The sequence below is a fragment of the Artemia franciscana genome, unplaced genomic scaffold (assembly GCF_032884065.1).
Source record: "Artemia franciscana unplaced genomic scaffold, ASM3288406v1 Scaffold_1061, whole genome shotgun sequence".
NCBI classification, from domain to species: domain Eukaryota; kingdom Metazoa; phylum Arthropoda; class Branchiopoda; order Anostraca; family Artemiidae; genus Artemia; species Artemia franciscana.
The window spans coordinates 129,051-144,925 of NW_027062731.1; the positions used below are offsets into that span (position 1 = coordinate 129,051).

A 15,875-nucleotide genomic window follows, 5' to 3' on the forward strand; every position below is an offset into this window, starting at 1 on the left:
GAGAAACCTAAAACTTGGAAAACACTTAGAGTGGAGGGATCGGGATGAAACATGGTGGGGAAAATAAACACAAGTCCTAGATAGATAATTGACCTAAACGGAACGGATCCGCTCTCTTCCGGGTAGTTGGGGGGGGGGGTATTTCTGAAAAATTAAAAAAATGAGGTATTTTTAACTTACGAACGGGTGATCGGATCTCAGTGAAATTTGATATTTAGGTAATCGTGGCTCAGAGCTCGTATTTTAAACCCCACCGGATTTGGTGACATTGGGGGGGGGGGGAGTTGGGAGGGGAAACCTAAAACTTGGAAAACACTTAGAGTGGAGGGATCGGGATGAAACTTGGTGGGAAAAAAACACGAGTCCTAGATACATGATTGACATAACCAGAACGGATCTTTTCTCTTTGGGGTACTTGGGGGGGTTAATTCTGAAAAATTAGAAAAAATGAGGTATTTTTAACTTACGAATGGGTGATTGGATCACCATGAAATTTGATATTTAGAAGGATATTGTGTCTCAAAGCTCTTATTTTAAATCTTGACCGGATCTGGTGACATTGGGGGAAGTATGGGGTAGGGAAACCTAAAATGATGGAAAACACTTAGATTGGAGGGATTGGGATGAAACTTGGTTGGAAAAATAAGCAGAAGTCTTGCATACGTGATTTACATAATTGAACGGATCTGCTCAATTGGGGGGGGGGGGGGGTAATTCTGAAAAATAAGAAAAAATGACGTATTTTTAACTTACGAAGGAGTGATCGGATCTTTATGAAACTTCATATTTAGGAGGACCTCGTAACTCAGATACCTTATTTGAAATCTCAACCGGATCAAGCGTAATTCGGAGGGGGGCAGTTGGGGGGACCGGAAATCTTAGAAAATACTTAAAGCGGTGAGATCAGGATGAAATTGGATGGGAAGAGTAGAAACCTGTCTAAGATACGTGACGGACATAACTGGACCTGATCTGCTCTCTTTGGTGGAATTGGGGGGGGGGTAATTTTGAAAATTGAGGTATTTGTAACTTACGAAAGGGTGACCAGATCTTAGTGAAATTTGATATTTAGAAGGATCTTGTGCTTTAATGTTCTAATTTCAAATTCCGACCATATCCTGTGATATTCGGGGGAGTTTTAGGGGGAAACCGGAATTCTTGGAAAACATGAAAACGTGGGTATTTATATCATACGAATAGATGATCGGATCGTAATGAAATTTGATTTTTAGAAGGAATTCATGTCTCAGAGCTCCTATTTCAAATCCCGACCAGATCTTTAGACATTGGAGGGAGTTGGAGGGGGAAATCTTTGAAAAACACTTGGAGTGGAGGGATCGAGATGAAGCTTGGTGGATAGAATAAACAAATGTCCTTGATACGTGATTGACAGAATCGTACTGGACTCGCTCTCTTTGGGGAAGTTGGGGGGAGGGGTTCAGTGATTTGGTTAGTTCGGTGCTTCTGGACGTGCTAGGGCGATGAAAATTGGTAGGCGTGTCAGGGAGCTGCACAATTTGACTTGATAAAGTCGTTTTCCCAGATTCTGAGGGGCAACCATCTTGGGGGCAGATCGGGGGGGCAAAAGGGAGAGGAAAAATTAGAAAAAATTAGGTATTTATAACTTACGAGTGGGTATATCGGATCTTAATGAGTTTTGATATTTAGAAGGACTTTGTGACTCAGAGCTCTAATTTTAAATCTTGACCGGCATTAAGCCTCTTATTTTCCTTTTTAAATCAATCTATTGATTCATAGAATTTTGTTAGAGCTCATACCATATGATCTCTTGGCTCTTAGCTCTTCTCGCCTCGTCACAAGTGCCATATGAGCTCATAGCTCTTGTTTTCATTTAAATTGTAAGAAGAGAGTAGTAATAGTAGTATACTCAAAAGTTTCAAATTAATACCCCCAGTCGTTCTCGATTTATTGCTGAGGTGTCTTATTGGCAACCATAAACACAATCCCTTTTGATTTAATTTAAAGCAATTTAAATTTTACTAAATTATATATTAAATATAATATATTAATAAAGCAATTTTACTGGGTCAATTAAACAATTGTGGGAGATTGACATGCCTATTATTCCTAAAACCATAGCTGCTGGACCGTTCACAATACTGAAAAAAATGGGTGCCTCAAAGTTTTGACCGGATGTGTCCTTTTGAAAACCTGCATGCATACAGTTTATTCCTTTAATTGAAGCTCCTAAGCCTTCCCTAAGGGTTTCACGTTAATGACTTTTGTGTCATTAGCTAAATTAACTGTAGGGATAGTATCGAAAGTATATATTGACATTCCCAAAGACATAATTACTGGACCTTTCAATAATACTGAACAAAATAATTCTCTAAGAATTATGATTGGATGTGTATAGGGGAATGATAGCATTGAGGGGGAAGTTGGTCAGCCTCCTTTAATTTTTGACTCTTAAAAAATTCACTAGATCTTCTGACTTCCGATCAAATGAGCCCATTCCATCCGAAATCAGGGTTGCCAAAACTTTTTGGGACTAAAGTGTCAAATACAGCAAAAAAGGGACACTTTTAGTGTTCTCCTAGAAAATTAGCCAATATACTTTAAAAGTTGACAAAAAAGGCTTTAAATGGTTTTCTAACAAGGGCCCCGGGGTTGCTTTAGGGGAAACTAGGACCACTCTAGGGGGGACCTTAATGCAGTCCTAGGGCACTCAAAAGGGTCCTAGAGTGGTTCCAGGGATGTCTGGGATCACTCTAGGGTCCTGGGGATGATTTAGGGAAACCGCTTTAGGGGCCCCCTAGTGCAGTTCCTGGCCACCCAAAAAGGTCTTAGACCATTCTCAGGGCAACCTAAGACAACCTCGAGCGATCGTAGGGGCCCAAAAACCATCCAGAAGGTTCTCCAAGAGGCTCCAGGGCCCAGCAACCTGGGTCATTTTGCTAGCGTGAGAACCTTTTCATATTTCTAGTAGGTAGTGAGTAGGTAGTAGTAGTAACATGCATGAGAGGTGTAACATAAGTGGAAGACAGTAACAACGGCAATCAAAGGGGTAAAATTAACCTTGCAGTTGATACCCGTTTAATTGGACAATCTGTCTTGGCTTTTTCTACAATTGGCCATGACTTGACTTTTCCCACAACTATTCCCTTTTCAATTCAAATCCGTTTGAATTGAACGGATTTGAAATTCAGGTCCGTGGATTTCAAAAATCAACGGACCGAGTCCGTTGATTTTTGAGTTGAAAAGGGAATAGTTGTGGGAAAAGTCAAGTCATGGCCAATTGTAGAAAAAGCCAAGGCAGATTGTCCAATTAAATGGGCATCAAGTGCAAGATTAATTCTACACCTTTGATTGCCGTTGTTACTGTCTTCCACTTATGCTACACCTCTCATGCATGTCACTCCACAATGCCGAACTAGAGTCAACCTGTTGAGGTTCTACCTTGCCTTTTCGCAATTATAATTGCCAAATTGACAATTGTCGATCATAACTGACGAAGGCAAATATTTGAAAATTTGGATATTTCCCCCCAAGCCACACGGCATGAGAACCTCATTTTTCCTGTATATTTGAAAGTTTAGATAGGTCCCCTGGTCACACGGTGTGAGAACCTGCTCATCTTTCCAGTATATTTGAAAGTCTAGATAGGTCCCCCAATCACATGGTGTGAGAACCTGCTCATTTTTCCAGTATATTTTAAAGTTTAGATAGGTCCCCTGGTCCTATACTTGTAACTTGAAAATTTTCAAGTATACTTGAAGATTTCGTGAAGTTGACCTAAAAAACACACAAAAAAGCCGCATAGTTTTTTTTATTGCGTGTTTGGATCGGGTCCCTTGTCAAACACCCACCAACCCCCCCCCCCCAAACACGCAAAAACGAAAATATTGTGTCCATTAGGGTGACTTTGGGAAGAACGTGTTGAGGTTCACCCTTATCCAAAAATGATTAAGCAGCAGCAAATCAGATCAGGATCAGATAGTTTGCTACTAACTACTATCCAGGCTGCACCTCTGCATACTCCTGTAGACACCTTAAGCTTTTACTTACCAGAAGTTATATGCTTGCTTGTTTTTCTTATCGAAAAAAAACTTTTTCTAAACTCTCTTCAGCAAGTCACATGTTTCACCACGTTTGAATTTTTGCGCTTTTCAAAAGGAAAGTAGTGCGGATACGATAAAAAAAAATCCCTAAGACGAAAACGAACCTGAAAAGCACAAATTAAAAGCAGTTGCAGTTAAGAAAAACTGAAAATAAATACATATGTTATTGATTTTGAAAAAAATCCCAAAAAGTGTCCTTTTTTTCAAAAAGTTACCTTTTTTCACCCAATAGTGGCACGGTGTCACCCAGAGTGAAAAAGTGTCAAAAAAAGCACTAAAAGTGTCCCTTGGGCAACCCTGTCCAAAATCTGTACGACCATCCGTTCCATAAGAAGCCTACATGTCCGGGGCATTACTTACAACCCTTGCACTTGGGCTCTGGAGGGTTTTTTCATCTTGAAGGCATTGTTATATGCTCTTTGGACTACTGTGAATAAAACATCCATCTTACAATTTATTGGATGCGTTTGGGAAAACCGATCATCAGGGGGGGAGCTAGTTGCATTACATCAATTTTAACTCTTAAGAGGGAACTAGAAAAATACATTTCAAATCAAGTGAGCTTCCTCTAAAGTTCAAACAACCAAACCTTCCATAAAAAGCTTATATGCCACCAGGGCATAGCTTACAATCTGACCCCAAGACTCTGGAGGGTTGTGTCAACCCAAAAGGTCGTTTTGTGTGATATTTGGACTGCGTTTGAACAAATAGCTATCTCAAAATTTTAGTAATATAGTATATAAAAAAATATAAATTTCCTAATATAATAAGCTTAACAGCTAAAAAGTAAAAAAAAGGTAAAGAATGTGACAGTAGACCCTTAAGTTCCGAACTCGTGGTGCTGGTCTCCGCCTCAACGCTTTCTATCCAGGAAGTGCAATATGGGGATGGGGGCCAGCCTTCCTGTGCTTTCGCACACCCTTCCTGTTTACTTCCCCAGATTTCCCAAAAACACATTTAGAACTGGGTCGACTCTGGCTGAGCTTACAGGGTCACGCCACTGATCTCTGTCCCAAACCAAATAATTGGGCACGCTAAGATTCCTCCCCTTGCTATAGTAGTTAGAATGGCTATAATACATAATGATCATATATTAATCTTATTTTAGAACAAACTTATCTTGCCTTGTCTTTTTTAAACAAAAATATCTGTTTTGCGTTCACTTTTCTGTTGAAAACTCAAAAGCCTTTCTAGTCCTTCCATCCAACATTATTAAACGAAAAAATACGTTTAAAATGTCTTAACTTTTCTAGCTTTAGTAAATAAAGTGTTATTAAGACTTTAAGGAATATATATCATAAACTAACAATACATAGCCATTTTTTTTTTCAGTAAAGTGTAAATTTCGTTCTGGTCTTGAGAAGGTATGGGAGTTGTCAGAGATATAATTCCCAGACCTTCAATTACACTGAACAAAATGACTGTCTAAAATTGTTGATTGGATTGTTTTGGAAATTGATGGGTGTGGGGGGGGCTTGTTGCCCTCCAATCAGGTTTGACTAATAAAAAGGGCACTAGCCCTCCTAATTTTCAGTTGAGTGAGGCTTTTTTGAAGTTTTTACGACAACGAATGGCATTCAAAAAATTTATATCAGATGCATTGCAGGATAATACGAGGTTTGGGAAGGGGAGAGTATCACCCCTCGATCACTCTCAATCCTAGGACACTAAAATTTCTGATCACCAATCCAACGAGTCCCATCCGAAGTTTATACGAACTCTCTTTCTATATAAGCCTTATATGCTCTGAGGGTATAGCTAACAACCCTTGCCCTAAGGGCTGTGGAGGCGGTTGTCATCCTCAAAGATATTATTTCTGGACCGTTGAAATATGTTGAACAAAATGCTTAAAATTTGGATCAGATGTGTTTGAGAAATTTTGGGTGTGTTTTGGGGGCACAATCTGCTTCAGTTTCCAATCGCATGTGCTCTTTTCCAAGTTTCTAAGACTACAAATTGCCATCTTAAAATATCAATCTTATGCATTTTGGGAAAATACGAGGGGTGGGGGGAGGTAGTATCAACCCTTCGAAAATTCTGAATTTTTAAAAGGGTACTAGAACTTCCGGTTACCAATCCAATGAGCCCCTTCCGAAGTTTGTAAGATAAATATTTCTATGTATACCTTATGTGCCCTCAGGACAGAACTTACAATCCCTGGCTTAATGGCTCCAAACCCAATGAGCCCCCTCCAAAGTTAATACAATCACACTTTCTATATAGACTTTAAATGTCCCAAGGGCAAAACTAACAGCCATTGCTTTAAGGGCAGTAGGGGGTTTGTCAATTCCTAATTAGGAAATTCCTAATTTCCGGACCTTTAAACTACGCTAAACAAAAAAGCTATCTCAAAATTCTGTTTGGATGTGTTTGGGGAAACGGTGGACATGGGCGAGGGGTAGTTATCCCCCCATTACTCTCGACTATTAAAAGGGCACTAGCCCTTTCAATCTCCTATTGAATTAGCCCTTTTTGAAGCTTCTACGGCAACTCCTTCGATACAAAGTTCCCTGGTATAAAACCAAAAAAACGCAAACCAAAAATAAATAAATAATACATTGCACCCACATCTCTCTTTACTTAGATAGCGTTATTGCACGGCCTATGATACTATTGGAAAAAATCATGCCCAATACGAGCACCGTCTCAGGTGAACATGAAATATTATGCATTTTATTATATGTAGAAAATGATAATTATGAACAAATCTTTTCAATAGTAAATCTTAGGAGAATCATTCCACGTGTAAAAGATGGTTGTAAATTTCTTTGCGTTCATTGCCGGGCACCGAATAGTAGCGAGGAGGCACTAAGGGATTCCTTACAATATTTTGCCCCAACCCAAGGGCTTCAGGTGATTGAAAATTTATTAAAAGATAAAGCAACACTAGAGTTTAATAAATATTCGTACAGAATTCCAATAGAATATAAAATTTCCGCAGATTTTGAATACATTACACAGTTCGTGGTAACGAACTGCACAAGGAGCGACCCGGCTCAATAGTAAAGGAAACTCTAAAAAACGGAAACTTGATTCTAAAAGATACATAAAAGGAATCCTATTTTTATGCTTATTTTAAATATATAAGTTTCATCAAATTTAGTCATACTCATCAAAATTTACGAGCCTGAGAAAATTTGCCTTATTTTGGAAAATAGGGGAGAATACCCCCTAAAAGTCATAGAATCTTAACGAGAATCACACCGTCGCATTCAGCGTATCAGAGAACCCTATTGTAAAAGTTTCAAGCTCCTATCTACAAAAATGTGGAACTTCATAATTTTTGCCAGAATACCGATCACGGGTGTGTGTTTATTTATTTTTTTTCCCAGGGGTCATCGAATCGACCAAAAGGTCCTAGAATGGCAAAAGAGGGCTCATTCTAACCAAAATGAAAAGTTCTAGTGCCATTTTTAAGTGACTAATAAAACTGGAGGGCACCTAGGCCCCCCTCCCACGTTCATTTTTTCTAAGGTCAACGGATCAAAATTTTGAGATAGCCATTTTGTTCATCATAGTAAAAAACAATGATAACTGTGTCTTTGGGGAAGACTTACTCCCCCAGAGTTCCCGGGGGAGGGGCTGCAAGTTACAAATTTTGACCAGTGTTTACATACGGTAATGCTTATTGGGAAGTGTATAGACATTTTAGGTTTTTTGGTTTGGGGGGGGGGGGGGTTGAAGGTAGGGGGCTATTTGGGAGGATCTTTCCTTGGAGGAATATGTCCTCCTAAATACCTCGCTTTTTACGCTAAAATATTTTTAGTAATTTTAACTATTTATTCTACGGCCTTTCTGATTCAGGGGTCCATTCTTAAGGAATTGGGACAAAATTTAAGCTTTAGTGTAAAGAACGAGGCATTAACGAGGGGACTAGCCCCCTCATATACGTAACAAAAATATACGAATATAGAATTTCGTTACGTAAGCTAATTCTTAAGCTACGTATATTTTTTACTAATAAAAACGTTCGTTGAAAATCAAAAGTTCTAGTTGCCTTTTTAAGTAACCAAAAAATTGGAGGGCAACTAGGCCTCCTTCCCCACCCCTTTTTGCTAAAAATCGTCTGATCAAAACAAAGAGAGAGCCAGTTAACCAAAAAAAGAATTAATATGCAAATTTCATTTTAATAATTTATGTGAGGAGAGCAAAAAACAAACATGCATTAATTCAAAAACGTTCAGAAATTAAATATAAAAACTAGTTTTTTTTAACTGAAAGTAGGGAGCGACATTAAAACTTAAAAGGAACAGCTCCCTTCTCAACACCCCGTTCTTTACGCTGAAGTATTTTACTGTTTAATAAAGTAGAATTGAGAGAAAGAGTCAAACTTTAGCGGAAAGAGCGGGGCGTTGAGAAGGGAACTGCCCATTTCATACATGGAGTAATTTCTGTTTGTTTTAGGTTTTATTGTCGCTCCTCACTTTCAGTTAAAAAAAAACTAGTTCTTTTTATTTAATAAATGAAGAGACAGGGGAATATTTAGGGTAGCACAAGCTGACAGCTTTCAGATCTTCTATAATCAAGGCAAATAGGGAATTAGTCAACTATTCAGGACATCTAGGATCTTCTTGGAATATTGAAGAACTAAGAGAACTTTTAAAGGACGCAAAAGTTTGTTTATATGGAATACATGATCAAACAGTTCGTCGTAACGAACTGTAGTAAGGAGCGACCCGGCTCAATAATAACCGAAACTCTAAAAAATGGAATTTTGATACCATTATTTACAAAAAAATCGCATTTTAATGCTGATTTTTAATATATAACTTTCATCAAGACTAGTCTTACCTATCAAAAGTTACGAGCCTGAGAAAATTTGCCTTATTTTAGAAAATAGGGGAAAACACCCTATAAAAGTTATACAATATTGACAAAAATCAAACCATCAGATTCAGCGTATCAGAGATTCTTATTGTAGAAGTCTCAAGCTCCTATCAAGAATAATGTGGAATTTCGCATTTTTTGCCAGAAGACAAATCACGGATGCATGTTTATTTATTTTTTGTTTGTTTTTTTCTTTGTTTTTTTCCCAGGGCTGATCGCATCGACCCAGTGTTCCTAGAATGTCACGAGAGGGCTCATTCTAACGGAAGTGAAAAGTTCTAGTGCCCTTTTTAAATGACCCAAAAATTGAAGGGTACCTAGGCCCCCTCCCAAGCTCATTTTTCCCCAAAGTCACTAGATCAAAATTCTGAGATAGTCATTATATTCACCATAATCGAAAAACCTAATAACTATGTCTTTGGGGACGAGTTTTTCCCCCGCAGTCCCCGCGGGAGGGGTTGCAAGCTACAAACTTTGACCTTTGTTTACATATAGTAATGGCTACTGGGAAGTGTACGGACGTTTTCAGGGGGATTTTTTTGGTTTGGGAGGGAGAGTTGAGGTGGGGGGGGGGGGTTACGTGGGAAGATCCATCCATGGAAAAACTTCTCAATTGGGAAGAGACTTTCAATGAAGGGGGCGCAGGAATTTTTAGCATTATTAAAAAAAAACAATGAAAAAATAAATATGAAAAGTTTTTTCTACTGAAAGTGAGGAGCAGCATTAAAACTTAAAACAGCAGAAATTATTACGCATGTGAGGGGCGTATCTCCTCTTTCTTTACCTCACTCTTTACGCTAAATTATTTTTAGTAACTTCAACTATTTATTCTACAGCCTTTGTGGTTCAAGGGTCATTCTTAAGGAACTGGGATAGAATTTAAGCTTTAGTGTAAAGAGCGAGGTATCGACGAGGGGTGGACCCTTTCAGATACACAATTAAAACATACGAATATAGAAGCTCGTTACGTAAGTTAATTTGTTTAATTACGTATATTTTTATTAATGAAAATGTTTGTAAAAAATTAAAAGTTCTAGTTGCCTTTTTCAGTAATCAAAAAATTGGAAGGCAACTAGACTTCCTCCCTCGCTCCTTTTTTCTCAAAAACTTCCGATTAAAACTATGAAAAAGCCATTTAGCCAAAAAAAAAAAAATTAATATGCAAATTTCGTTTTAATTATTTAAGTGCGGAGAGCCAAGATCAAAACATGCATTAATTAAAAAACGTCCAGAAATTAAATAAAAAAAAGTTTTTTTAAATGAAAGTAAGGAGCGACATTAAAACTTAAAATGAACAGAAATTACTCCGTATATGAAAGGGGCTTTTCCTCCTCAACGCCCCGCTCTTTAAGGTTAAGTTTTTTACTGTTTTAAGAGGTAGAAATAAGAGGAAGAGTCAAACTTTAGCGTAAAGAGCGAGGCGTTGAGGAGGAAAAGCCCCCTTTCATATACGGAGTAATTTCTGTTCGTGTTTAGTTTTAATGTCGCTCCTTACTTTCATTTAATAAAAAAACTTGTTTTTTTTATCTAATACAAACAAAGAGATGATTATAACAAAAGCTTATAAAGAGAAACTAGACCGTAAAATATACTTGATATGTAAAAAAAAACTCTTAAAAATAACTCAACAACTATTTGGAATCGTTCGGTACAAGATCATTGGCATATTTCAAGAAGTTTCAGAGGCTTGGCTCACGGTGTCTGTAATTCGGTGTTAGGGAGTAAACTTTGTGTATCTATCGACTTTCAAAATATTTCTTTGGACATCAAACATTTTTCTTAGGGTTTTTATGGATTGGGAATATAAATTTTGAGTTTATACCAATTTCCAAAACCCGTGAGATATATATTTCCTTAAGGGTTTCTTTAAAGAATTATCAAAATAGAAAATATACCGTGAAATTTTTATACCTTTAATCTCTAACCCTTAATAGTCTTTAGAATCTTAAAAAATCCTCAGAAAACACAGCGAAAAAAAGATCCCTTAAATTTTCTAATAAAAGGGTAAAATTTTCCTTCAGACGATGAATTATTTACTATTAGCAATGTTAAGAGCATCGTTAACACTTTGAATTTGTTCAATGAAATTCGAGGCTATGCTATAGGATTTATATTCGGACGTGTACAGATCCATGTTGAATACGTTGCTTATTCGATTTGTGCTCATGGATCGAGGTCTAGCAAAACAATACCATCAGGGTGGATTTCCCAATTTCAATCTCAATGGCTCGTCAAAGGTGCGCTCTAAAAAGGTGTGTTCCCAAAGTGTGGTCAGATACGAATTACTTGGGCTATATAATAATAGAAAGGGTGAGAGAGATAAGGTACATTCTGTAGATGAAATAAGACTGATTGCCAAAGAATTTCCTTGGTGGCAAATTGTCTAGGGCTGGACGAAAGGCAGGTCATCCCTTGCTGTGACGAGAGGATGTCATAAGAAAAAATTTACGTGAAATTTGAACTCTCCAGGAGAGTATAAAGAAGGTTGACTTGATTAGATTGGGATAGAAGCATAGTGTGTATAGACGTGTTGACTTCAAGTGGCCACAAAAACACTGCATCTATTGAGAGAAGATTCTAAAGAAGTTATCAATTGTACAACGTTAATCTATTTTGGAAAAATAATATTTTCACCCTTGGTGTTGGACCTTTTCTACAATGAAGCTGAGATATCTAATTTGAATGTATACAACACTATTAAGGAATTTGACATAGAACATTCAGTAGATCTCTTGAAAAAATTAAGAAGCATGTATAATTCTGGAAGTAACATACCAAGCACCTTCGATAAAATTTCTTTATCACGTCACAAACTTGAATTCAAGTATCTTGTAATAGAAGAATCAGCAAGAGGCAAGGATTTGTTGTTCTAGTGAATTTCTTTGAATTACTCAAACAATATTCCATTTGAATTCAGTTTCAAGAACCTTATTATCTATAATCTATTCAAAATAGAGATTTTTTTTCATAAAAGGTGTTCTTTTAGTTTTAAGAATATTCAAACTGTTATGAATATTATCAATCATCGTAAGGAAACAATCCACAATTTTGGTCAAAAAGAAGATTCCGAACAAATTGTGAAAATTAACACATCGGAAGAGTTCATCAAAATTAGAAAATCGGTTGCAGGAGTAAAAAGAAAGTATAGCAAATTAATAAAATACTGAGGACAGTTCCAGTGATAGTGTTAATGCGTACGGAAAAGTAAACAAAATAAAATAATAAAATATCAACATACGTGCCCAGGCAAAGCTGAGAAAAGCAAACAAGTAAAGAAGCATTGAAACCATTTCGAGAGTTTGATTTGGCAACTACTAGAAGACACAGTTTAGTACTGTATTTTTATCTAGAACAAATACTTTCGCAATTGGAATTTACTCTGATGATTTCATGGGTTTAAGTACAGAGCAAATCTAAAATAAAACAGTCGAATTAAAAAAGTAAACAAGAGTCAACACTTGCCAAGATTTAAAACAATGAAAACTGCAAACAAAAAATTGAGACTAAATTGAATTAGCCGTCTTAAACGAATTTTGTTTTCATTAAAGCAAAAATTATCTTCTGTCTCGAGAAGGCATGGGAGTTATCAGCCCTGCTCATGTTAATTTTTACTCGTGTTGTGTTTTTGACTCGGATTTTTTTTTTGTAGTTTCTGCTCGTTTTGAGTTTCATTTGTTTATTGATAGCGATTTGTGGTAGTCTTATGCTTGGAAGATTATTTGAGTCTTGTTAACTACGTTAAATTTCAAAGGATGGAAGGACTAGAATGGCTTTTGAGTCTTCAACGGGGAAGTGACCGCACAACAGATTTTTTTTTTAAGTCAAGACAGAATAAGTTTTTTTCTAAAATAAATATAATCACTGAAAATAATGTATTACAGCCATTTTAGCTATTATAGCGAGGGATTTTAGTGTACCCAATTATTCAATATGATTCTTGATCTCGTTTGTTCGGTGTCTTTTGCTTTGGCTACTGCAATTCCCGCTATCACTTGTTTTTCTAATCACAGGCTTATTCGTGCTTCCTTTTTGCTAAGCATTCCCTTAAGTATCTTTCCATTCACTTTGCTTCAGCAGTGTTGGTGCAAAACCAGCTGATCTCTGCTTTGCTACACATTGTTTAAACCTAAATTATGCAAGAACTCTCATGCAAAGCCAGCTACATCCTACTCGCAGAGTCATGCAGTTCCCAACATTTAAGACGACTTAAGATCTTTTTTAACTTTAGTAAATAACATACTATTAAAACCACAAAGGAAGAAAAAAATGACTGTGGATTGTGACTTTATTTTTGCTTATTCTTGGCTTAATTGAGCTCTTAATTTTCTTTGAAAAACTTCTTTAGTAGAAAAAGTCTTTTAAATTAATTTCCATTCGCTTTTTTATTGAAATAATTTTTTTCACGGAGAAAATAATATTTTATGACTTTTCAGTTTTGTTTCTGTAAGATTCCATAGTATGGGTTACTATTTGCATGTTGGAGGTACTTTTTTTTTTATAGCAATTTTTATTCCTAAGACGCAGTATTTTTTCACTTGATTTTATAGTTTCTGAAGTTGACCTGAAAAATAAAACTTAATATCACTCCTGAAAAATTCTATCTATGCTCTTTTAAAACCTAGATGTACTTACACTCTTTATTTATTTAAGTTTTATGAAGAAAGTAGTAGTATACCCAAAAGAATCAACTAAATACCCCCAGTCGTTATCGATATACTGCTGAGGTGTCTTATTGGCAACCATAAACATAATTCCTTTTTGTTTCAATTTAAAAAAAAATCTAGTTTTAATGCATAGTGGGCTAACTAATAATTATGGTGGATTGACATGCCTAATATTCCTAAAGGCATAGTTGCTGGACTGTTCTACTATGCTGAACAAAATGGCTGTCTCAAAGTTTTGACTAGATGCGTTCGGAAAATCAATGGGCTTAAGAGAAGGGCTTGTTCCATCCGATCTCTTACTTTTCATTTTTAATTGGACTACCTCCTTTATAAGTTTGAATTACAATTCTTGCTATTATAGAGTAGTGAAGCCTGCGATATTCCTTATATGTCCTTTTGAAAACCTGCATGCATAGGTTACAATTTATTCCTTTAATTGAAACTCTTAAGCCCTCCTTAAGGGTTTCATGTTAATAGCTTTTGTGTCATTAGTTACATTAACTGTTGTCACAATATCGAAAGTATACATATATTGCCTTTTGGTTAGTTCAAGATCCCGCACAACTTACCATTAAAGGTCTATCTCAATAATGTAAGTTAAGAAAATGCGAGGAGGTTGACATTCCCAAAGACATAATTACTGGATTTTTCAATAATACTGAACAAAATAGTTCTCTTAAAATCCTGATTGGATGTGTTTTGGGGAATGATAGGATTGTGAAGGGAGGCTGGATGTCTTCCTTTGTGTCTTCCTGGGTGTCTTTCTTTGGGGAGGCTGGATGTCTTCCAAACAAAATAATCGGGCACACTAGGATTCATACCCTCGCTATAATAGCTAAAATGGCTTAATACATAATGATCAGTTTTTAATCTTATTTTACAACCAACTAATCTTGTCTCGTCTTTTTTTTTTAATATCTTTTTTTGCGTTCACTTCCCCGTTCAAGACTCAAAAACCATTCTAGTCCTTCATTAAACGAAAAAATACGTTTAAAATCTTATAGCTTTTTTAATTTTACTAAAAAAAAATTTTATTAAGAATTTAACTAATACATATCACTACATGCATACTAAACTGACAATACAAAGTCATTTTCTTTCCGTCAATTGCAGATTTCGTTCTGGTCTTGAGAAGGTATGGGGGTTGTCAAAGACATAACTTCCAAACCTTTCAACTACGCTAAAAAAAATTACTATCTCCAAAATTGATTGGATTATTTTGGGAATTGAAGGGCTGGGGGGAGGGGGGGGGGGTTGTTGCCCTCCCATCAACTTTAACTAATAAAAAGGGTACTAGCCCTCTTTACTTCCAATTGAGTGAGCCTTTTTCAGTTTCTACCACAGCAAATGGCCATCGAAAATTTCTATCAGATGCATGTCAGAAAAATACGAGGTTTTGGGAGGGGTATTTGTTCCTTGATCACTCCCAATGCTAGGATACTTTTCTGATTATCAATCCAATGAGCCCCCTCTGAAGTTGATATAAACTCTCTATCTATATAAACCTTATATACTTCGAGGGTATAACTAACAACCCTTGCTCTGAGGGCTGTGGAGGTGGTTGTCATCCTTAAAGACATAATTTCTAGACCTTTGAATTACGTTGAACAAAATGCTCAAAATTTTGATCAAATGTGTTAGGGGAAATTGTGGGTGTGGAAGGGGGGTTAGTTGCTCTCCAATAACTTTCAACTATTAAAAAGGCACTAACCCTTTCAGTTTCGAAGCTCTTTTCGAAGTTTTTAAGACGACAAATCGCTCGTGCAGGAGCGATCTGGAACTTCTTGTAACTTCTATCTCACGAATTTAAGGAAAATATGACGTTGGGACAGGGAGGGGTATCAACCCTCCGGAGACTCTGGATCTTAAAAAAAGTGCTAGGACTTCTGATTACCAGTCCACTGACCCCCTTCCGAAGTTTCTACTATCAGTGTTTCTCTATATAACTTATATGCCCCCAGGACATAACTTAGAATCCTTTCCTTCATGTGGTTGCTCTGTGGTGGTTTTCTTTCTTAAAGACATAATTTCCCAACCTTTCTTTTACGTGAAACAAAGTGGCAATCTCTGAATTTTGATTGGATGTATTTGGGAAAATGATGAAGATAGAAAGGGGGTTAGTTGCCCTCCAATCTCTTTCAACTATTAAAAAGGGTACTAGCCCTTTCAATTTCCATTCGAATGAGACTTCGGGGACTTCGAAAGTCCCTACGACAACAAATGGCCACCTCAAAGTTTCTATCAGATGCGTTTCGGGAAAATACAAGGTTTGGGAGGTATCTACACTCTCATCACTCTTAAT

The 15,875-nt window shown here is 36.7% G+C and overlaps 1 protein-coding gene across 1 annotated transcript in view; it reads right to left on the reverse strand.

The window, feature by feature from the left end:
- LOC136042302 (macrophage mannose receptor 1-like) overlaps nucleotides 1-12,248 on the reverse strand; it is a 55,532-nt gene extending 43,284 nt beyond the window's left edge. Inside the window, exon 1 of the mRNA XM_065727252.1 lies at nucleotides 12,148-12,248. Coding sequence (XP_065583324.1) covers nucleotides 12,148-12,199 — 52 coding nt within the window. The 5' untranslated portion in view covers nucleotides 12,200-12,248. The remainder of the gene's footprint in view (nucleotides 1-12,147) is intronic.
- Nucleotides 12,249-15,875: the final 3,627 nt, after the last annotated feature.